The sequence below is a fragment of the Cuculus canorus genome, chromosome 4 (assembly GCF_017976375.1).
Source record: "Cuculus canorus isolate bCucCan1 chromosome 4, bCucCan1.pri, whole genome shotgun sequence".
NCBI classification, from domain to species: Eukaryota; Metazoa; Chordata; class Aves; order Cuculiformes; family Cuculidae; genus Cuculus; species Cuculus canorus.
Genome location: NC_071404.1, coordinates 57,499,189 through 57,521,730, shown reverse-complemented (window position 1 = coordinate 57,521,730; position 22,542 = coordinate 57,499,189). Strand labels below are relative to the sequence as shown.

Here is a 22,542-nt window from a genome sequence, read left to right as displayed (position 1 = left end):
GGAACAGAGAAGCTTTGGATGCTCCAACCCTGGATGTCTTCAATGCCAGGCACTGGCACAGGTGGCACAGAGAAGCTGTGGATGCTCCATCCCTGGATGAGTTCCAGGCCAGGCACTGGGACAGGCTGCCCAGAGAAGCTGTGGATGCTCCATCCCTGGATGAGGTCCAGGTGAGGCACTGGCACAGGCTGCCCAGAGAAGATGTGGGTGCTCCATACCTGGATGAGTTCCAGGCCAGGCACTGCTACAGGCTGCCCAGAGAAGCTCTGGATGCTCCATCCCTGGATGAGTTCCAGGCCTGGCACTGGCATAGGCTGCCCAGATATGCTCTGCATGCTCCCTCCCTGAAGGTGTCCAAGGTCAGGCACTGGCATAGGTGGCACAGAGAAGCTGTCGATGCTCCATCTATGGATGTGTTCCAGGTCAGGCACTGGCACAGGATGCCCAGAAAAGGTGGGGATGTTCCATGTCTGGATGTGTTCCAGGTCAGGCACTCGCACAGGCTCCCCACAGAAGATGTGGATGCTCCATCCCTGGGTGTGTTCCCGGTCAGGCACTGGCGCACCCTGCCCGCAGAAGCTGTGGATGCTCCATCCCTGCATGTGTTCCAGGTCAGGCACGGGCATAGGCTTCCCACAGAAGGTGTGGATGCTTGATCCCTGGATGTGTTCCAGGTCAGGCACTGGTACAGGCTGCCCAGAGAAGCTGTGGATGCTCCAACCCTGGATTTGATCAGGGTCAGCCACTGAACACGTGGCACAGAGAAGGTGTGGATATTCTATCCCTGGATGTGTTCCTTGCTAGGCACTGGCGCAGGCGTCCCAGAGAAGCTATGGATGCTCCATCCCTGGATGAGGTCCAGGCCAGGCACTGGCACAGGCTGCCCAGAGAAAGTGTGGATGCTCCATCCCTGGATGTGTTCCAGGCCAGGCACAGGCACAGGCTGCCGAGAGAAACTGTGGATGTTCCATCCCTGGATGATGTCCAGGGCAGTCACTGGCACAGGCTGCCCATAGAAGCTGTGGTGTTCTATCCCTGGATGTATTCCAGGTCAGGCACTGGCACAGGTTTCCCAGACTAGCTGTGGATGCCTCATCCCTGGATGAGTTACACGTCAGGCACTGGCACAGGCTGCCCAGAGAAGCTCTGGATGCTCCATCTCTGTATGTGTTGCAGGTCAGGCACTGGCACAGGCTGCCCAGAGAAGGTGTGCATGCTCCATCCCTGACGGAATTCCAGGTCAGGCACTGGTACAGGTTTCCAAGACAAGGTGTGGATGCTCCATCCCTAGATGTGTTCCATGCCAGGCACTGGCACAGGTGGCATAAAGAAGGTGTGGATGCTTCATCCCTGAAGGCATTCAAGGTCCGGCACTGGCACAGATTGCCCAGATACGGTGTGCATGCTTTATCCCTGGATGTGTTCCAGGTCAGGTACTGGCACAGGCTGCCTGGAGATCTTCTGGATGCTCCATCCCTGGATGTGTTCCACGTCAGGCACTGGCGCAGGCGTCCCAGAGAAGCTATGGATGCTCCATCCCTGGATGAGTTCCAGGCCAGGCACTGGCACAGGCTGCCCAGAGAAGCTGTGGATGCTCCATCCCTGGATGTGTTCCAGGCCAGGCACAGGCACAGGCTGCCCAGAGAAGGTGTGGATGCTCCACCCCTGGATGTGTTCCACGCCAGGCACTGGCACTGGTGGCACAGAGAAGCTGTGCATGCTCCATCCCTGGCCTTGTTCCAATCCAGGCGCTGGCACAGGCTGCCCAGAGAAAGTATGGATGCTCCATCTATGGATGTGTTCCAAGCCAGGCACTGGCACAGGCTGCCCAGAGAAGCTGTGGATGCTCCATCCCTGGATGTGTTCCAGGCCAGGCACTGGCACAGGCGTCCCAGAGAAGCTATGGATGCTCCATCCCTGGATGTGTTCCAGGTCAGGCACTGGCACAGGCGTCCCAGAGAAGCTGTGGATGCTCCATCCCTGGATGTGTTCCAGGTCAGGCATGATGGAGACCAGCTCACAGGGATGCCTAAATCGACAGACGGACTACCGCTGTGGTGGCAAGTAGCCACATTTTATTCTCCAAACGGAGTTTTTATACTCTTCTGGTTCCTCTTTGAATAATGATTACATGCTTCTAGTTGAGATAACATTGTACTTGTATGCACTATTTACATACTTTATTACTATTCTTGTCGTGAGAAAGCAGGCTCTATAAGTTCTACAAACAAGGGTCTACGTGTCTGGCCAGAGTTCACATAACATCCTTAACTAAGTCTGCAGGTGTTCCTGGAGTGTATACATTTAGCTTGGGCCATGGAATGGGGAGAAACCCATTATATTGCCAAGAACCTCTGTGTCCACATACTCCCTTCCAGGAGGAGCGGCTTTTGATCTCAGCACATTGTTCTGTTATTGACCCTTCCAGGCCCTCAGAATGTATAATGGTTCTCCTCACAGGCACTGGCACAGGCTGCCCAGAGAAGCTATGGATGCTCCATCCCAGGATGTGTTCCAGGTCAGGCACTGGCACAGGCTGCCCAGAGAAGCTATGGATGCTCCATCCCAGGATGTGTTCCAGGTCAGGCACTGGCACAGGCTGCCCAGAGAAGCTATGGATGCTCCATCCCAGGATGTGTTCCAGGTCAGGCACTGGCACAGGCTGCCCAGAGAAGCTATCGATGCTCCATCCTCAGGATGTGTTCCAGGTCAGGCACTGGCACAGGCTGCCCAGAGAAGCTGTGGATGCTCCATCCCTGGAGGCGCTGGAGGCCAGGCCGGGGCTCGGAGCAGCCTGACGCAGCACCAGTGCCGCAGGCGGAGGCGCCGCCGGGGCTTGAAGGTCTGGAGCCCCTCGTGGCCCCTCCGGCCCCGGCCCCGCCCCCGGCACGTGCCGCCCGTCCCGCCCCCCCGAGAGGCCGTTCTAACGGCTCTGGGCGAGGGAAGGTCTCTCACGATGGCGGCGGCTTGGGGCGAGTCCGCGGAGCGGTGGCAAACGCTGGGCTCGCAGGAGGCGATGGCGCGGACGCTGGAGGACAAGGTGAGGGAGAGCTGGGGAGGGGTCTTGCTCAGCGGGGACGGGGAAGCCGAAAGACGGGGCCTTAGGTGAGCCGTTCGGGTGAAATCCTGCGCTCTGAGGGCGGGGAGGCTCTGGCACGGGTTGCCCAGAGAAGCTGTGGCGGCCGCGTCTCTGGAGGGGTTCGAGGCCAGGCTGGACGGGGCCGTGAGCCACCCGATCCAGTGGTGTCCCTGCCCAGGCAGCAGGGTGGGAACTAGATGAGCTCGAAGGTCTCTTCTGAGCTAAACCACTGTAGGATTCTGTGATTGTTCTGCTTTCCGACACTTCCTTCTGATGAAGCGATAGCGCTATGTTGGATAGAAACCCTCTGTCCGTTTCTTTACTATTAGAGTCTGTAACGACTTGTTGGCTTTCTGGGCAGTGCTGTGCTTGGGCTGTAAAGGCTTAGGGAAGAGCGACGGCAGGAGGAGCTGACTCTGCTACGAGCTGCACTTGTAGCCCCATCCCAGGGGCTGGAACTAGACTGCTAGGCTAGTTTGGGTTGCAAGGGACCTTCAGGGTAATCTAGGCTTGGAACTAGATGATCTTGAAGGTCCCTTCCAACCCAAAGGAGCCTAGGAGTCTGTGATCTTCATTCTGTCTATCGGTCTAGGTCCTGAAGTACTGGACTCGGTCTCAAGTGTTGGAGGAGCAGCTGCAAGCAGTAGGGGTGAGTATGTGCATTGCTGACTAAAGGTAGTGTCCGTAGCATTCGTTAACATAGGCAAAAGCTCCCCAAAGCAATGCCTGAGGAAAGGAAATTTTTTCTACCTGAGGGTTTGCAGAGGTGCTGTAAGTCTGCCCATCAGTGTTTTGTCCAGTTGTCGCGACGCTGTTATTTGCGGAAGAAGCCAAGAGCTCCTGAGACACCCGGCGTGTGGAGGGGAGAGCGATAGATGCTAAGAGTAGTGGAGGGAACACAAGAACTGGACTAATCATTTCCTTTTTTTCTTAAGGAATTCTTTCCAGACACGGAGTATGAAGCCACAGATGCCCCTGGCCTTAAGAAAGCACTTCTTCTTTTCGAAGAGGAGTGGCAAAGGTACAAGGAAGAAGCATTGCTTCATACCTGATATCCTAGACGATCACGGAAGTGAGGGAAAACCTGTCCGTCATAGCTAGTCTCCCTGGGAGAAGTGGTTGGGCAAGCTACTTTGAAAGCAGAACGGACTACAACCTGTTCTGTGGTGCGGTAACAGTGTTGTGTGCTGAATGTCTCTGTTTGGAGCAGGGAGTTATTGTGGGTGACCTCCAAAGATCCCTTTCTAGCTGACATTCTTCTGTGGTCCAGTGAGTGACTGAGGACAGTGCTAGAGAAATGTGATGCATCCAATGAGCAGGCAGCACAGAGGGGAGGCAAGATATTAACTGTGGGCGTCATTGAAGCGGAAGAGGAAGGGGAAACCAAAGCTGTAAATGGAAATTGAAGGTTTAAAGCAAAGAGAAGCAAATGAGTTTGCCATGACAGAGGCCTTAGTTAATTCTAGAAAGCACTTTAACTTCCTCTCAGTTTGACAGCAAAGTCAGCGTTGAGGGAGTTGGAAAATCATGGGGATGTTGCTTGTGGATAGCAGTTGTTCAGGGACCTCCTTGCTGTTTCTCCCTTTTCCAGGTATGAGAAGCTGGTAGAAGTGAATGCTTTCCTGCGGGAGCACCTTCATAAAGCTGATGAGGTTAATTCAGCCCTTAAAGAAGAAGTTGGAAATCTGACAGTGGCTGGCATGAGAGCCCGGGAAGAGCTGGAATTGAAGGAGAGTGACTGGCGCAATGAACGGGAGGTAAGGATAAGCTATGGGAGTGTCAGATGTGATGTCGGAGTGGAATGAGAGTGCATTTCATTTCTGGCATAGAGAACTTGCTGTGTGAAAGCCGTGGCTACACTGAGGATCTGTGGGTGTTGGTGAGCAGAAGACAGGGGTGTGAGATGGAGGAGCACCAGCAAATCCTAGTGATGGACTATGCCTACGTGCTGTGACCTTACTGCTTGGTCTTAAAGACAAATGCTTGCTGTGGTTGGGCGCTGTAGGGCAGTCCCACAGGGTCGCTTGTCTTTCTAGTAGTTATTAAATCTCTGCCTAGAGCAGTGGAGAGCAGAGGGGCCCGTCTGTTGTCAGATTCAGAGTAGTCAACAGAAGAATGAGACGGGCCTCCCTTCCCGGCAGCCTGCTGTAAGCAAATCTGACCCTGGCCTTGGAGGGTCTCGATTTTGCCTTCCTCTACCGCAACTGTTTGACGCCTCTGCAAGAGGCTGGTGAATGGTGGTCAGTTTTCTTTGTTGCAATCTGCTGGTGCATGAAAGGTGTGGGTGTTTCCTTCTCTGAAGTCGAGTGGCAGGTCTGCTGAGGATGCTTTTGTGGCACCTCCAGTTCTTGATGCCCCTGCTGTAATAGTTCTTAAAGAAGACGCGGTGATGACAGTTGTACTCGTTTTGAGTAAGAGTGGCTGGAAAGCTGCCCAGGAGAAACGGACCTGGGGGTGCTGGACGGCAGTGGCTGAACATGAGCCCGCAGTGCGCCCAGGTGGCCAAGGTGGCCAAAAGCATCCCAGCCTGTATCAGCAATGGTCTGGCCAGCAGGAGTGGGGAAGGGATCATCCCCCCTGTACTCGGTGTTGGTGAGGTCACACCTTGAATCCTGTGTTCAGTTTTGGGCCCTCGGTACAAGAAAGACGTTGAGGGGCTGGAGCGCGTCCAGCGCAGGGCAACAGAGCGGCTGAAGGGTCTGGAGCACAGGGGTGTTATGGAGAGTGGCTGAGGGACCTGGGGCTGTTTATTCTGGAGAGGAGGAGTCTGAGGGGACACCTGACATTGCTCTCCGCAGCTCCCTGAAAGGAGGTTGTAGTGAGGGGGTGTCAGTCTCTTCTCCCAGGTAACAAATGATAGGATGAGAGGAAACGGCCTCAAGTTGTGCCAGGGGAAGTTTAGATTGGCTATTGGGGAAAATTTCTTCATGGAAAAGGTTGACAAGCACTGGAAGAGTCTGTCCAGGCAAGTGGTGAAGGCCCCATTCCTGGAGGTGTTCAGAAACTGTACAAGTGGCACTTTGGGGCGTGGTTTAGTAGGCTTGGTGTTGATGGGCTGACAATTGGACTTGATTTATCTTAGAGGTCTTTTCCAAACTTAATGATTCTGTGACTCTATGATTCTAGTCTGTCTTCTCTGAAAGACTTGCGCAGAGACTGTGAAGGCTTGATCTGGCATTTCTTTTTGTCTTTGTGTCTTTAGCTTTATGACAACCAGAGCTGACTTCCCAGCTCCTTATTGCCCGTTTGTGCTCTTTCCCTGCCTGTTCCTTGCAGGTCCTAAAAGAAGAGCTTTCTGCCAAGCAGGACTCCATGAATTTCTTGCAGCAGCAGCACAGACAGCAGGAAGAGAAGTGCAGGAAGCTGCAGCGAAGGGTTGAGGAATTGGAGGTGGAACGCAAGACATCCGGCATCCAACAACAGCACCTCCAGTCTGTGGTTGAAGCACTCAGAAGGTGAATGTTTCCTCCTTCTCCTGTGTTCTACAGGCATTCTGCTTCCAATTTGGAGAGTTCCGAGGTGTTGTGGGCATATGACTCACCAGCCCTACTATATGTGTGCCTCTGTTTGGCACCTTAGCATCCTCCTGTCACTGCTTTTCATGCTCTCCTGTCACTGCTGAGGCGGTCTTGGAGACTGAGAGCAGTGTTGTAAAGGTGCCTGTCTCACAAGATGCTGCTTCCCTGAATTCTGTTCTTTGGGTGCCCTTTCCTAGCCACTAGGTGTCACGGAACGAAGTTAGAAGGCTGCCTTCCTTTCTCTTTCCTTATCCATTTACCTTGTGGAATGGTGCAAATGGGATCCATGACTCTCCAAGCCTCTTCCTTGTTCTAACATAGCCTTGTCTCTGCAGTGACTGTGTAAAACTTGAGAAAACCAGGGAAGAGCTACAGCAACAGCTTGAAGTAATGGAGCAAAAAGCCTCACGTCTGCATCAAAGTAACATGGAATTGAGGCTGAAGGAAGACTTGGCCAAGAGGGAGCAGCAAGAAGAGATGGAGAGAGCGCGTTGTCACCAAGAGTTACTGTGAGCGTTAAAGCTTTGTCTGGGGAGTGGTGGGCATTGCTGGACTTGAGGAGGCCAGCCCTAGAAGAGTGAATTTTGCATGCTTGTCATTGCTAGCGCAGAAAGGTGAATGGAGCGTGTGAGCAGGTCTGACTGCCTGCTGATGTATGGCATCGCTGCCTCCCTGTACTTTTCTTTGTGAGCCTTTAAAAATCATTCCAAACGCAAGGAGGAAGTTGGTTTTCTGAGAGTACGTGAACTTTCTGGAAACATTCTGTGATTTCTTGAGGCTTGTTTTACTTTCTCAATGACAAACGTTTCAGCTGTATCAATGACAGAGTTGACAGAAGTGGACATTCCAGCATTCATTAGGTGTAACTATAAAGCTGTTGGAAATCATTCAGACTACCTTATCTGGGACGTAGGTGACTCTTGGTAATGGAAGTGAGAACGTTTTTACATTACAAACTCGTCTGTCTTTCCTCTTCTTGTAGCCTGAAGGACTTGGGTGCCCTTGAAGGAAAACATTCCTCATTACAGAGCGAGTTGGTAGCTGCGAGAGAGGAACTGGAGGAACTGCACCTTCAGAGGGATCTGCTGCAGCGAGAGAAACACGAGCTTGCCGTGGCACTGGAGAAGGTATGGTCACCTAGGCAGGACCTGTGGGAGAGGGAGTTGTGACAGCAAGACCACTGCAGATGCTCTTTCTGGCAGTAGAAGACAGCGAAAAATGTTGTTCTCCTTCTTGGAAAACAGTGACCGGAGCACACAGGCTCTTTGGGGGAGTTATTGCTTGATGTGCATATGGGGAACACTGACCTGGGAGAATGTGAGAGGCGCACAGGGAATGTGGAGTTGCTGCTTGAAATGAGAGATTTTCCTCCCTTGGTTCTCTTGTCTCTGCAGGCAGAGCAGTCAGTGGCCAAGTTGACAGGGGCTCAAAATCAGCTGAGTGCTGAAGTAGCTGATCTACGTGCTGCGACAGCCGACATGGGCAGTATCAATGAAGCTCTTGCATGGGATAAAGTGCAGCTGAACAAACTTGTGCTGCAGGTGAGCTGAGTTGCCAAAGATTTTTCCAGGCGTTCATCTCTAGCTGGCCTCTTGCCTTTTGACAGTATGAGCAACTGAATGTAGAAACGTTCCTTTTTCTGTGCAAGCCAGACCTCCTTCTTCATAGTATGTCGACTGTCTTTTATTTCCTCTGTGCTTCTGTGGTTGTAGCTGGAACAAGAGACTGAAGCTTTGTCAAGGAGAGTGGATGAGATGGAGAGAAGAAAGATCTCTGAGCAGGAGAAGCTGCAGCTGTGTGAAAGAATGAATGAAGAGCTCTCTGCAGAGAAAGCCCACCTGGAGCAGCTGTTGAAGAAGGCAGAGGAGCAAGAGAAGGGGCTGCAGGTGGAACTGATGGCACTGAGGAAGGAGAAGGAAGAAAGCCAAGAGGAACTCCAAGTGAGACCCAGACCCTGGTGCTTCTGGATGGGCGTTTGTCTGCTGGGCTCAGTGAAGCTGTGGCTGTTGTATTCTGTGGGTTTTTTGTTGTGCAGGCACTTGGTGGTGGTGGAGGGGAGAAGTCTTTTGTGTGCTTCCTGTGGGAAAGGTGTTGGTGACTTGCAGAGCTGTCCTGCAATTTTCTGAGTTGTCCTCTGCTTCTACAGATGCCTTGAATCCACCTGTCTGTGTTTGCCTCTTTTTTTGGTTTTTGACAAGCAGCAGAGAGATGACTGTGTTGTCCATGAGTCTGAGCGGGGCTTTTGCTCAGCCTTTGCTGAAAATTTCCAAGACTGGAATGGATTCTGGTAAAATGTCATTTGGTGAGGTGGCCCTTGAGTGCATGGTTTTGTCCTGAAAGAGCTGTCTGGTTCCAGGCCACCCCCGAGGGCCTTCCCCATCCCGTTCAGGTCAGCAGTGCTGGTGCCTTTTGGCAGCGCAGAACATCAGTGCATGCGCGGTGGATGTTCTTTAGCTTTCCACCCCTGGTCCAGTCCTTTCTCCTGCGGCGAGTTCAACAGTGGCCCTGGCCCTGACCCCAGAACTCTGGGGAGAGGCCTCTCACTGTCTGCTGTCCCACTCACAGGTCTCCCAGCAGCAACAGGAGTTGGTGAGAAGTGGGCTGGAGGAGCTGCGACAGGAGTGCTCTCGCCAAGCAGACGCCCTGGCCAAGATGTCCAGAGAGAAGGAACTGCTGGTACAGGAGAAGGCTGACCTTGAGGTGCGACTGAGAAACACAGAGTGGGACAGACGAGGCCTTTCAGAGCAGCTGGCAGAGGCCAGGTAAGGGCAGGGAGGAGACCTGAGACAGGACATTATTTAATGTCTGTAATTAGAGAGTATACGATGATCTGATTGTTAGTTTTTTTGATGGCTAAAGCTGGCAAAGCTCTCCTGAGCCTTGGGCTTGTGCTTGTGCCCCTTGTCCATTCCTTTGTGGAGTCCAAAGCAAGTGCACTTGGCTCTGATGGGAGGAATAATTAAACCACACAGACCTTTACTGAACCCTGAGTTTTCTCTCTGGTTCTGAGCATTTCTTCTTCTGTGCACTTGAACACAGATCTTTCCTTCTCAAGGAGCTTAGCATGTGGTCTTCACAACTCAAGGCTATTACATATGGATGTTGTGAGTAGGACACTGGCATTTAGGCTGAAGTTAGAGGCCAGTGGTAAAAATCATGTGGGCCTTCTGTTTCTGAGCTAACTCCTGTTAGGTGTGGTGCAGGAGCCAGAGTTGGATAGCCCAGCAGCAGGGAAACGTCTTTGGGATTCTCATCAGGCTTCGGGGTTCTTGCCCGTCGTTGATGTCTGGGTCCCGTACTCCTTACCATGTACTGTTTAGAGACACTCCCTGCGGGTGTCAGGAGCAAGAGACTCACTTCTTTCCCTGTACACAACTTGTAGGTCAGGGAAGGAGACTGTGGAATCCAGCCTGCTTGAGGCTCGGCAGCGCTTATCTCAGCTGGAGATCACCAGGAGTCAGCTTGAAATCCAACTTCATGCAGTCATGCAGACCAAGGAAGCGATGCAGGGTGAGAGGTTCATGTGCTTTGTTTTTGATGATCACCGTGCCGAGGGAAGATGGGGTAGGAATAGCTCTCTGTTTGCAGTGCTTGTGATGAGTAATGGAGCTGGAGATGGATCTTTCCTACCCTGGAATTCAGATGACCTCAGGTCAGTAAAGTCAGAAACACAGTCTGTGTAGAATCTCATCTTGCCATTTGTGGTGTTTGCAGGGGAATTGAAGTTCCTTCAACAGGAGCTGGAAGCAGAGAGATCTCTCAGGAGGCAAGAACTGGAAGAGACGTCACAGCAGCTCTTACTGACCAAACAGCAGTATGACAGTGCCTTCGAACCTCAGCAAAGTACCCACGAAGTGGAAATAAAGAAGCTCCTGCAAGACCTGGTAGGAAACAGCACGCTTCTGAATTCTTCAAGCAAGCTTTGTGGTCTGGCTTTAGGAGAATAATGGCCTGAGTGGGTGAGATGGCAGATACTGTCTGTCACAGGTGGCACGTTGCTAGGCCAGGCAGTAGAGTGAGTGGCTCCTACTTGCAGGCAGGTGAAGGGCTTCGGGACATCAAAGCAGTGTGACCATCAGGTTGAGGTCGGGGATTCTGCCTGTCTAGTGTTGTGCTCTCCTGAGACGTCACCTGGAGTGCTGCGTGCAGTTCTGGAGTCGTCAGCATAGGAGGGACATGGATGTGTTAAAGCGAGTGCAGAGGAGGCCACAGTGATGATCTGAGGGCTGTCACACCTCCCATTGGAGGAGAGGCTGAGAGAGTTGAGGTTGTTCAGCGTGGAGAAGTAAAAGCTCTGGGGACACCTTCTAGCTGCCTTCCAGTACTTAAAGGAGGCCTACAGGAAAGCTGGGGAGGGTCTCTTTATCGGGGAGTGCAGGGATAGGATGAGGGGGAGCGGTTTTAAGCTGAAAGAGGGGAGCTTTAGAAGAGATCTTATGAAGGCAGTTTTTCCTGTGGGGGTGGTGAGGCACTGAGCCAGGTTGCCCAGAGAAGTCACGGATGTCCCATCGCTGGAGGTGTTCAAGGCCAGGTTGGATGACCTTTGAGCAACCTGATCCAGTGGGAGGTGTCCCCACCCATGGTGGTAGGGTTGGAACTGGATGAGCTTTAAGGTCCTTTCCAACCCAAAGCATTCTATGATTCTAGGATTCTGACTGTTCTGGGTGTGTTAGTTCAGGCACAGGTTTGGTGTTGGTCTATGATGAGTTGATCAGAAGATTGGGTATATTTATTGTGGACCTTGGCTTGGACTCCATGTCTTTTCCTTCACTCCTCAGGCAAGCGAACGGAAAGAGGTAGAAGAGATGCAGAAGAAATGGGAAAGTGAGAAGGCAGAGAGAGAGGAAGAGGCTGAGAAGAAGCTGTTAGATTTGAAGCAGAAGGTTGCTGCCATGCAAGCTGAACAAGAAGAGGAGCGAGCCAGAGCTGAAAATGCCAGGCAAGAGGTAAAGACTGTGAAAAAGAGAATTTCTGTGATTTTTTTTGCAAGGTCAGAGGTGTGGGAGGTGGCTGGATGTTGGGATATTGGGCTGTGTGGAGCACGCCTTTACATGTTTTCCTGCAGTGAATTTGGTGAGGTGAAAGGTGAGTAGGGCTATCTTTGGGACTAGAAGGAGACCTCTGCTAGTAAGCCAGGCAGAAACTCACCTCTCATTTTAGATTTTTGTGTTGCTCTTGTATTGTGTTTTTTTACAGACTCACCTCAGAATACCTTCATAGTTCTTTTAGTGGTTCTCTTTTGATGTTTCCTGGTGTATGCTTATGGCCTTGACTATGTTGAAGAGCAAGCTGAGCTTGTAGGACTGGATCCCCTCTGAGCTGGGGATTCATCTCTAGCTGGCCTCTTGCCTTTTGCCAGTATGAGCAACTGAATGTGGAAACGTTCCTTTTTCTGTGCAAGCCAGACCTCCTTCTTCATAGTCTATCTGACTGTCTTTTATTTCCTCTGTGCTTCTGTGGTTGTAGCTGGAACAAGAGACTGAAGCTTTGTCAAGGAGAGTGGATGAGATGGAGAGAAGAAAGATCTCTGAGCAGGAGAAGCTGCAGCTGTGTGAAAGAATGAATGAAGAGCTCTCTGCAGAGAAAGCCCACCTGGAGCAGCTGTTGAAGAAGGCAGAGGAGCAAGAGAAGGGGCTGCAGGTGGAACTGATGGCACTGAGGAAGGAGAAGGAAGAAAGCCAAGAGGAACTCCAAGTGAGACCCAGACCCTGGTGCTTCTGGATGGGCGTTTGTCTGCTGGGCTCAGTGAAGCTGTGGCTGTTGTATTCTGTGGGTTTTTTGTTGTGCAGGCACTTGGTGGTGGTGGAGGGGAGAAGTCTTTTGTGTGCTTCCTGTGGGAAAGGTGTTGGTGACTTGCAGAGCTGTCCTGCAATTTTCTGAGTTGTCCTCTGCTTCTACAGATGCCTTGAATCCACCTGTCTGTGTTGGCCTCTTTTTTTGGTTTTTGACAAGCAGCAGAGAGATGACTGTGTTGTCCATGAGTCTGAGCGGGGCTTTTGCTCAGCCTTTGCTGAAAATTTCCAAGACTGGAATGGATTCTGGTAAAATGTCATTTGGTGAGGTGGCCCTTGAGTGCATGGTTTTGTCCTGAAAGAGCTGTCTGGTTCCCGGCCACCCCCGAGGGCCTTCCCCATCCCGTTCAGGTCAGCAGTGCTGGTGCCTTTTGGCAGCGCAGAACATCAGTGCACGCGCGGTGGATGTTCTTTAGCTTTCCACCCCTGGTCCAGCCCTTTCTCCTGCGGCGAGTTCAACAGTGGCCCTGGCCCTGACCCCAGAACTCTGGGGAGAGGCCTCTCACTGTCTGCTGTCCCACTCACAGGTCTCCCAGCAGCAACAGGAGTTGGTGAGAAGTGGGCTGGAGGAGCTGCGACAGGAGTGCTCTCGCCAAGCAGACGCCCTGGCCAAGATGTCCAGAGAGAAGGAACTGCTGGTACAGGAGAAGGCTGACCTTGAGGTGCGACTGAGAAACACAGAGTGGGACAGACGAGGCCTTTCAGAGCAGCTGGCAGAGGCCAGGTAAGGGCAAGGAGGAGACCTGAGACAGGACATTATTTAATGTCTGTAATTAGAGAGTATACGATGATCTGATTGTTAGTTTTTTGATGGCTAAAGCTGGCAAAGCTCTCCTGGCATCTTGGCTTGTATCAGAAATGGGGTCACCAGCAGGTCCAGGGAGGTTATTTTCCCTCTGTACTCAGCACTGGTGAGACCGCACCTTGAATACTGTGTTCAGTTCTGGACCCCTCACCACAAGAAGGATATTGAGGCTCTGGAGCATGTCCAGAGAAGAGCAACAAAGCTGGTGAGGGGGCTGGAGAACAAGTCTTATGAGGAGCGGCTGAGAGAGCTGGGGTTGTTTAGCCTGGAGAAGAGGAGGCTGAGGGGAGACCTTATTGCTCTCTACAACTACCTGAAAGGAGGTTGTGGAGAGGAGGGAGCTGGCCTCTTCTCCCAAGTGACAGGGGACAGGACAAGAGGGAATGGCCTGAAGCTCCGTCAGGGGAGGTTCAGGTTGGATATCAGAAAAAAATTCTTCACAGTAAGAGTCATTAGGCACTGGAACAGGCTGCCCAGGGAGGTGGTCGAGTCACCTTCCCTGGAGGTGTTTAAGGAACGGGTGGATGAAGTGCTTAGGGACATGGTTTAATGAGTGTTAGGAATGGTTGGACTCGATGATCCAATGGGTCCTTTTTAACCTTGTGATTCTGTGATTCTGTGAGCCTTGGGCTTGTGGTTGTGCCCCTTGTCCATTCCTTTGTGGAGTCCAAAGCAAGCGCACTTGGCTCTGATGGGAGGAATAATTAAACCACACAGACCTTTACTGAACCCTGAGTTTTCTCTCTGGTTCTGAGCATTTCTTCTTCTGTGCATTTGAACACAGATCTTTCCTTCTCAAGGAGCTTAGCATGTGGTCTTCACAACTCAAGGCTATTACATATGGATGTTGTGAGTAGGACACTGGCATTTAGGCTGAAGTTAGAGGCCAGTGGTAAAAATCATGTGGGCCTTCTGTTTCTGAGCTAACTCCTGTTAGGTGTGGTGCAGGAGCCAGAGTTGGATAGCCCAGCAGCAGGGAAACGTCTTTGGGATTCTCATCAGGCTTCGGGGTTCTTGCCCGTCGTTGATGTCTGGGTCCCGTACTCCTTACCATGTACTGTTTAGAGACACTCCCTGCGGGTGTCAGGAGCAAGAGACTCACTTCTTTCCCTGTACACAACTTGTAGGTCAGGGAAGGAGACTGTGGAATCCAGCCTGCTTGAGGCTCGGCAGCGCTTATCTCAGCTGGAGATCACCAGGAGTCAGCTTGAAATCCAACTTCATGCAGTCATGCAGACCAAGGAAGCGATGCAAGGTGAGAGGTTCATGTGCTTTGTTTTTGGTGATCACCGTGCCGAGGGAAGATGGGGTAGAAATAGCTCTCTGTTTGCAGTGCTTGTGATGAGTAATGGAGCTGGAGATGGATCTTTCCTACCCTGGAATTCAGATGGCCTCAGGTCATTAAAGTCAGAAACACAGTCTGTGTAGAATCTCATCTTGCCATTTGTGGTGTTTGCAGGGGAACTGAAGTTCCTTCAACAGGAGCTGGAAGCAGAGAGATCTCTCACGAGGCAAGAACGGGAAGAGACGTCACAGCAGCTCTTGGTGACCAAACAGCAGTATGACAGTGCCTTCGAACTTCAGCAAAGTGCCCACGAAGTGGAAATAAAGAAGCTCCTGCAAGACCTGGTAGGAAACAGCACGCTTCTGAATTCTTCAAGCAAGCTTTGTGGTCTGGCTTTAGGAGAATAATGGCCTGAGTGGGTGAGATGGCAGATGTCATCTGTCAGAGGTGGCACGTTGCTAGGCCAGGCAGTAGAGTGAGTGGCTCCTACTTGCGGGCAGGTGAAGGGCCTCGGGACATCAAAAGCAGTGTGACCATCAGGTTGAGGGCGGGGATTCTGCCTGTCTAGTGTTGTGCTCTCCTGAGACGTCACCTGGAGTGCTGCGTGCAGTTCTGGAGTCGTCAGCATAGGAGGGACGTGGATGTGTTAGAGCAGTTTTAAGCTGAAAGAAGGGGGCTTTAGATGAGATCTTAGGAAGGCAGTTTTTCCTGTGGGGGTGGTGAGGCACTGAGCCAGGTTGCCCAGAGAAGTCATGGATGTCCCATCGCTGGAGGTGTTCAAGGCCAGGTTGGATGACCTTTGAGCAACCTGATCCAGTGGGAGGTGTCCCCGCTCATGTCAGTGGGGTTGGAACTGGATGAGCTTTAAGGTCCTTTCCAACCCAGAGCATTCTATGATTCTAGGATTCTGGCTGTGCTGGGTCAGTTAACGCAGGCACGGGTTCGGTGTGGGCCTGAGTTCATCAGACGGTTGGGTGGTTCCCCACCCAATGCATGGCAGCAAAAGGGTAGGATCTCACCCATCTCCCGTCCACTGTGAAGCAGAATCTTAACATTCCTGCGAGCTGCAGCCAAAGGAACTTTGTTCCTTTCTTTCTGTCCCTTCACAGCTGATAGAGTCGTTATCTTTGGGCTTGAAGCATACAGAACAGGCCTCTTGTTCCTGGTATGTCAGTTCCTGGGCTGTCTTGTGCGTAGGGCATGGGATTTCTGGCCTCTTTCTCACCCTACAGTCCATCTGCATCTTTTCATTGGTGAAAAGGGAGGTGAGCTTTGAAAATAGAGACTCTGAGAACAGTGAGAAATCCTGAGGAGAGAGGTGCTAGGGAACAGGCATCCATCAGAGAGGGAAATGTAATGTCTCCTTTTCTTCCTGGTTGGACTCAATGATTTTAAAGGTCCTTCCAACCTACATGATGCTACAGTTCTGTGATTCTTTGACCTGCTGAGTCTCCTTTTATATTCCCAGATAGGACATGATTTAAGGAGGGCACAAAGCCACTACTGTGCGTTATTCAAATGGGGTTCTGTGGGAAGGATGAAGCTTCACGTATTTTTTGAGGACCTTGGCTGGGACTCCATCTTCACGTCTTTTCCTTCACTCCTCAGGCAAGCGAACGGAAAGAGGTAGAAGAGATGCAGAAGAAATGGAAAAGTGAGAAGGCAGAGAGAGAGGAAGAGGTTGAGAAGAAGCTGTTAGACTTGAAGCAGAAGGTTGCTGCCATGCAAGCTGAACAAGAAGAGGAGCGAGCCAGAGCTGAAAATGCCAGGCAAGAGGTAAAGACTGTAAAAAAGAGAATTTCTGTGATTTTTTTTGCAAGGTCAGAGGTGTGGGAGGTGGCTGGATGTTGGGATATTGGGCTGTGTGGAGCACGCCTTTACATGTTTTCCTGCAGTGAATTTGGTGAGGTGAAAGGTGAGTAGGGCTATCTTTGGGACTAGAAGGAGACCTCTGCTAGCAAGCCAGGCAGAAACTCACCTCACGGTGTTGAAGACCAAACTGAGTTTATAGGACTGATTCCCCACGGGGCTGGAGTTTTCGTCTGCGGGTAATGAGGGTGCATTGCAGGGTTGTTGACAAAAGGAAAAGATTTTGAAAGGCTTCTCTGAAGTATTTCTGAGCAGTAAAACCAGGGGTGTCTTCTGGGCTGTGCTTTAAGTCACCTGCCGGTAAGGTGCTTTGTGCCCAGATCTGCTGGTGTAGCACTGAGAGTCCTCCCTGTGTCCTACCCAAGGTCGTCTTTGTGCAGACTGCCGAAGGACAGCAGTACTCCAGCCTGTGCCTATGGGCTTTGAACTGAGGGCAGTCCTTAGAGACGACAGTGTGTCCCTGGAATGTCAGTACTTTAACCAAGTCTACTGAATACCTTAAAACTGAAGTAATTTTCACCAAAGCCCACTTAGAATACATGACTTTTCCTGAAGGAGCCGCTAGCTTCATCCCTCTGGCAGCCTTGCATTTAGTGCTAAGTGGGTGCAGAAGTCGCTATTGAAAGACACCCAGGACACAGCCAAAGACGAGGAAAAGCCTCACTGGCAAGGCAAGGCACTTGAGCAATGCCACACATTTCCCTGTTAGATGACTAAGAGTTTGTTGGAGATTCAATCACATTGTGAATGGATTGTGAATAGACGGTGTTTTTCCTGCCAATCTCTTTTGCAAAGCTGTGTCTCCAGGTGGGCAGCTAATGACCTAGGAGACCAGCGGCATAGTGCTTTCTGAACATATGAGCCCGTCAGTCTTTGAGTCATACCATGCCAAGGTTAAACTCATCTTCTCCTTCTTTCTATGCAGAAGAATGTTTTATTCTTCTGATTATTCTTAGTAGAGCCAGCTAACAGAGCGAAGGGAAGTAACGAGAAGCTGCCACGTGAGTTGTAGGACTGAGAAGGCAAGGACAAATACAGGCTGGGCAGATAAGAGATTGAGAACAGCCCTTCTGGGAAGGGCTTGGGGTTGCTCATGGGTGAGAAGGCGGGGAGGGATTCTGTCCGTCTACTCTGCTTTCCCGAGACGTCACCTGGAGTCCTGCATGCAGTTCTGGAGTCGTAGCATAGGAAGGACCTGGATCTATTAGAGCGAGTCCAGAGGAGGGCGCAAAGATGATCTGAGAGCTGGTGTACTTCTGCTGTGAGGACAGGTTGAGAGAGTTGGGGTTGTTCACCCTGGAGAAGTAAAATCTCTGGGGAAACCTTCTAGCTGCCTTCCAGTACTTAAAGGAGGCCTACAGGAAAGGTAGAGAGGGGCTCTCTAGTAGGGAGTGCAGGGGTAATGGCTTTAAGCTGGAAGGGGAGAGATCTAGATGAGATCTTAGGAAGACGGTTTTTCCTGTGAGGGTGGTGAGACACTGGCACAGGTTGCCCAGAGTAGTCGTGGATGTCGCATCCCTGGAGATGTTCTAGGCCAGATTGGATGGGGCTTTGAGCAGCCTGATCCAGTGGGAGGTGTCCCTGCCTATGTCCCATGGCAGGGGAGTTGGAACTGGGTGGTCTTGAAGGTCCCTTCTGACCCAAACCATTCTAGGATTCTACGATTCTACTCGACTGCAGGCCCTGAAAGCACGGAGCGTGGTAAGCTCCAGAGATCAGCAATGGGAAGGAAAGGTTACAACAGAAGCAGAGCTGGGTAGAAAAGCACAAACATGTGTCCGAATGAATGTGATATTGAGACTGAAAAAAGAAAAAGTTGTAGCTGTTGGCAGGTCCCAGTAGCTCACTGTCCATTGGTGTTTACAGAATGTCGCAGAAAAGCTGCAGAGAGAGCTGCAGGCAAGTCGGAGCAAGATCGAGGCAGTGGAGAACAGGCATAAGCAAGAAATCAAGACCATCAAAGAGGAAATGAGTATCCTAGTTCAGCAGAGGAATGCTCTACAAAACCAGGTGACTGAAATACTAATAGGTACTCCAGTCATCAAACAGGTGGTCTCTCCCCTTCCTGCCTTTCCATTGCGGAGCAGGCTCATGGGGTTATCCCTCTGACTGCCATGGTAGTGTGGTCTCCATCTCGGCTGGTCTGAAGGAGCCTTAGTGCTCAGCTGCTGCCCTGGACAAATGGGCTAGTCCTTTTGCTTGATCACCAGCAGTCATCCGAATGGATTTCTGCTGGCCAGTTACTGCTAGCCTTCTATTCTAAGGTGGTTTTTCAGAGGAATGTGGTGAGCCACTTGCAATTTTAAGCAATTTGGCTGTATCCATTGTCCACCTGGTACTGCCCCAATGGGGTGAAATTTAAAGCTGTTCTTTCCTTTTCCTCACAGAATACGATGTGACTGACAGTGACAAGCTGTAGTATTTGACTACTTTGTTCTTTTTTGCTTGAGGTGGAAGAGTTGACATCTCAGCTAGCAACCTCCAAAGCGTCCCAGCAAGCGATTTGCCACAAAGCTCAGCAAGATCTGAATGAGGCACAGGAACTGTCAAGGAAGAAGATGCTGGAGGCTGTGCACCTGCAGAAGATCCTGGACGAGAAGAGGAGTCGATGGGAGGAGGTAGAACATCAGAACAGAGAGCTGCAAGTGAGTCTACAGTCCTTGGAGAGGAAAAGGAGTCAATGGGAAGAAGTGGAGCGTCACAACGTGAAGCTTCAGACTTCCCTGAAGATCCTTGAGAGTGAAAATGCCAGGTAAATGGAAGCCTGTGAGACTCTCCATTCTGTTGAATGGATTTCCTCTTTCAGATCTTTGCATACACAAGTGGTTTTGGCAGCATTTCATAAAAAGCAGAACTCTCCATGCAGTTGGGTTCCATTCTCTTGATGTTGTGTTTCATTTTCTTTTCCTTTAACCCTTCAGTTACGGTTTCTCTGAAGACAGTGGCTTTCGGAGTAGTCCTTTCCTTCAAAGGAGGTGTTCTTTTGTTAGGTCAGCATGTTACTAGTGTTAAATAAAACTTTCAGGCGTTTCAAGCCTGAAACACAGCAAAGGAGGCAGGACGAGCCTCCTGTAGTGTATAGTGAGCTGAACAGATCCAGCAGCTGCCCCTTGGGTGCAGTAAACTTTAAAACATTTGGGATCTGTATCAGTCTTCCATCCTGATAATCTCAAAGCCATGATTAAACTAAGACAGATTCCCCTCTGAGGCACTCAAGAGACGAGAATGTTTATGTTATTGCCATCTGTTTCCTTGTTCCTCCCAAAATCCCAACAGATACCTGGAGAGGCTTGAGCGGGGTCCCTGCCAGCTTCAACAGGCACTGGTGTTACTGACTGTCCAAAGAGTGTGAGAAAGAAGAGAAAGGATAGGTAGGCTACTTTGCCTGGTAAAGTTCTGCCAGTCTTCAACATGTATCTTCATTGAAGAAGAGAAATAAAAGCAGTGCCCTCTTGCTTCCCATTTGAGGACTCCTGCAGACTATATAAAGATCTGAGTATTTCCTCCAGGGTTCTACTAGTACTTCTGGTATTGCCCTTCATTTCTGTAGCTGAGAGCTCTATGGGTGCTGGCAAGTCTTAGGAAACTCCCCAAAGATCACCTTGCTGTCAGTCCCTGCTGTTGCTACCAGTACGTACGAGCTAGAGGAATAAAGTCTCTTTGTTTTTGACAAAGCTCTTCCTTGCGATCTCATTAGTCAAAAGAAAAAATTTCCTGTTCTTCAATGTCTTCATAGCCAGACTTTGTTTCTGTTCACATCGGCATCTCAAAATGATAGGGTATTTTGCCAGTAATTCACCTTTCTTCTGTGGAAACAAGCGTGCACGTCCCCCCGCGTGTCTGCCAGCCTGGTGTAGGGCTTAGCAAGCAGCCTAGTTGTTTAGACAGACCTCAGCAGACAAAGCAATTTTCCCTTGGTGTTAGAAGTCCTAAGACTTTATTAAGTATTACAGCATGTAGTAATGAGGTGCATGCTCTGTCTTTCAGGCTGACTCAGTCTCTGAAAGAGAAAGAAGAGAAGCTCAGAACTCTGGAAGAAAACAACGTTGCCCAGCACAAGGAGGTGTCTCGGCTTCTTTCTGCTATTGAGCAGGGCCAGCAGCAGTCTTCAGATGACAGAAGAGAAATAGAAGCGCTCAACAACCAGGTAACCTATGCACTAGCATCCTCTTCTCCATAATAACACCTTCAGCTTGTAGGCCTCTCTCTGTTTCCCCTCCCAACAACATTGGGCGCTGGAACAGGCTGCCCAGGGAGGTGGTTGAGTCACCTTGCCTGGAGGTGTTTAAGGGATGGGTGGACGAGGTGCTGAGGGGCATGGTTTAGGGAGTGTTAGGAATGGTTGGACTCGATGACCCAGTGAGTCCCTTCCAACCTTGTGATTCTATGATATGCTCCTTCTTCTTTTGCCCAGACTTTGCCCATTGAGGTCAAGGCTGGATCTGCCACTATTTTCCCCTATTCTTTCGTGGTTCATGGCCTTAAATCTCTGGGGAGAAACCGAAGACTCCTCTGGAGCTTCTCAGTATCTCTGTGACAAATGTTGTCCCCAGAAGGTGTTTCTACCTCTGTCAGGCACCGAGGAATCTGGTGAAAGAGAAGCAGTTATTGCAATCTGTGAAGGCACTTCCATCTCAGCCAGTTCATCTGCTATTTCAGAGATGAACCACGAAGGACGCTGATTGTCCTCCTTCCCGCTCCCAAGCACCCAGGGCAGCCCCACTCTCACTGAAGGAGCAATTTTTTCCAAGTGGAGGGCTGATTCTGCTTGTTGTTGTACAGGTTCAATCCAAATCTGAGAAGATGCAGAGTACATGAACGTTGACTAAGACTGCCTCGTTTTCCCCTTCCTTCCACCTCTCATTCTTTGTTTCCCAGACTTTTGCTTTCCTGCCAGGCCATATCTATCTGAATTAGCAGGATAATCGCCTGCTACGTCACGTCTTACCTTAAGTAAGAGAAGACAGTCCAGAATAGAGAGATGACCGGTATTGCAGACCATATGGAGAGACTCCAGACAACTACAAGAGCAGAAGAATGTTATTTGTAACAGTGGCTGTTTTTTGGTTTTAACTTCTGCAGTTGCATTCTTCTGAATAAGCAGGAGAAGATGCTGTAGCCACATGAAACTCAGTTATGATTCAGAGCGGTTATTTTCCTAAATTCCAAAGATTTCTGCCCTTGACGTCAAAGTCATTTTCAAACTTGTCTCCATTTACATTGTATGGTTTGGGCAATTGTTTGTGTCCAAATGCATATTAGATTTCTAGAAATCTGGATCTGCAAAAAGGGCTGAGAAGACCAAGTTTACTGCAGGTAGAAAGCTGTATCACCCATCTGAGAGAAGCCAGTGAGGAGAAAGTAGAGGCATTTGAGAAAGAAAAGTGCTGATCCAGCTAAATAGCTATGGGAAAACTAGTCCTGATTTCAGACACCGAAGGACAGCCGGTGATCTGCCCATGACTCCTTCAAGAGGGAACGGAAGGTTTCTAGAGGATGGTACGAGGAAAATTGTAGACAGTAGAGGTCTCTCCTAGAGAGAAGAACACTCTCAGAAGAGAGTGTGTTGGTTTGGCCTGTGGAAGGCCAATCAGAAGGAAAAGCTGGAATTTAGTACTGTCCATTCCTGAGTCCATTTACTCTCCCCAGTGGGTTGATGCTGGCCCTCCTAACCTTTGTGTAGTACCAGCTCACATAGTTTCCTGTCTGAATCCCAGCAGGCTATTGCAGAAGGGGAACGACAATCCTGGCTCTCAGAGAAGAGATTCTTCTTGCGGCAGCTGGAATGTCTGCAGCGAACTGTTGCAAAGCTGGTAGAAGAGAAGATGGAGCTGAAAGAGTTCAATGCTGAGCTGAGGAGGACGCTTAAGGAGGTAAAACAGGCTTTCGTTGCCTCTGCAAAGCCCGACAGTCTGCCAGAGCACTTCACGTGCCCACAGCCAGCACTTTGGAGTCCTCTGCTTGTTCCTTTCCCTCTTGCTTCTTGTTTGGTGGCAGGTTTCTGTGACCTTTTCTCTCTTCAACGTGCAGGTGGAACGTGAACGAAGGAAGCTGAAGAGATACTTCAAGCATCAGTCGCTGCCAGATGCCTAGGAGAGCTGGGGACCTGCTGTAGCAGGGACACTGTTATTATGTTATTATTTATGTTATTATTTTCTTATTAATATTTTTTCCCTTTTAATGAAATAATAATA

The 22,542-nt window shown here is 50.5% G+C and overlaps 1 protein-coding gene across 1 annotated transcript; it reads left to right on the top strand.

Moving 5' to 3' along the window:
* Positions 1–2,915: 2,915 nt before the first annotated feature.
* Positions 2,916–22,542, top strand: LOC128852035 (centrosome-associated protein CEP250-like). Its single transcript, XM_054065407.1, has 23 exons — positions 2,916–3,040; positions 3,672–3,728; positions 4,015–4,100; positions 4,671–4,836; positions 6,356–6,534; positions 6,933–7,106; positions 7,580–7,724; positions 7,992–8,138; positions 8,310–8,537; positions 9,163–9,359; positions 9,980–10,107; positions 10,312–10,481; positions 11,376–11,543; positions 12,064–12,291; positions 12,917–13,113; positions 14,322–14,449; positions 14,654–14,823; positions 16,088–16,255; positions 18,215–18,358; positions 18,799–19,100; positions 20,336–20,495; positions 22,066–22,221; positions 22,379–22,542. Exons 1-23 carry the CDS (start codon positions 2,957–2,959, stop codon positions 22,439–22,441), a joined length of 3,645 nt encoding a protein of 1,214 aa, XP_053921382.1. The 5' UTR covers positions 2,916–2,956; the 3' UTR covers positions 22,442–22,542.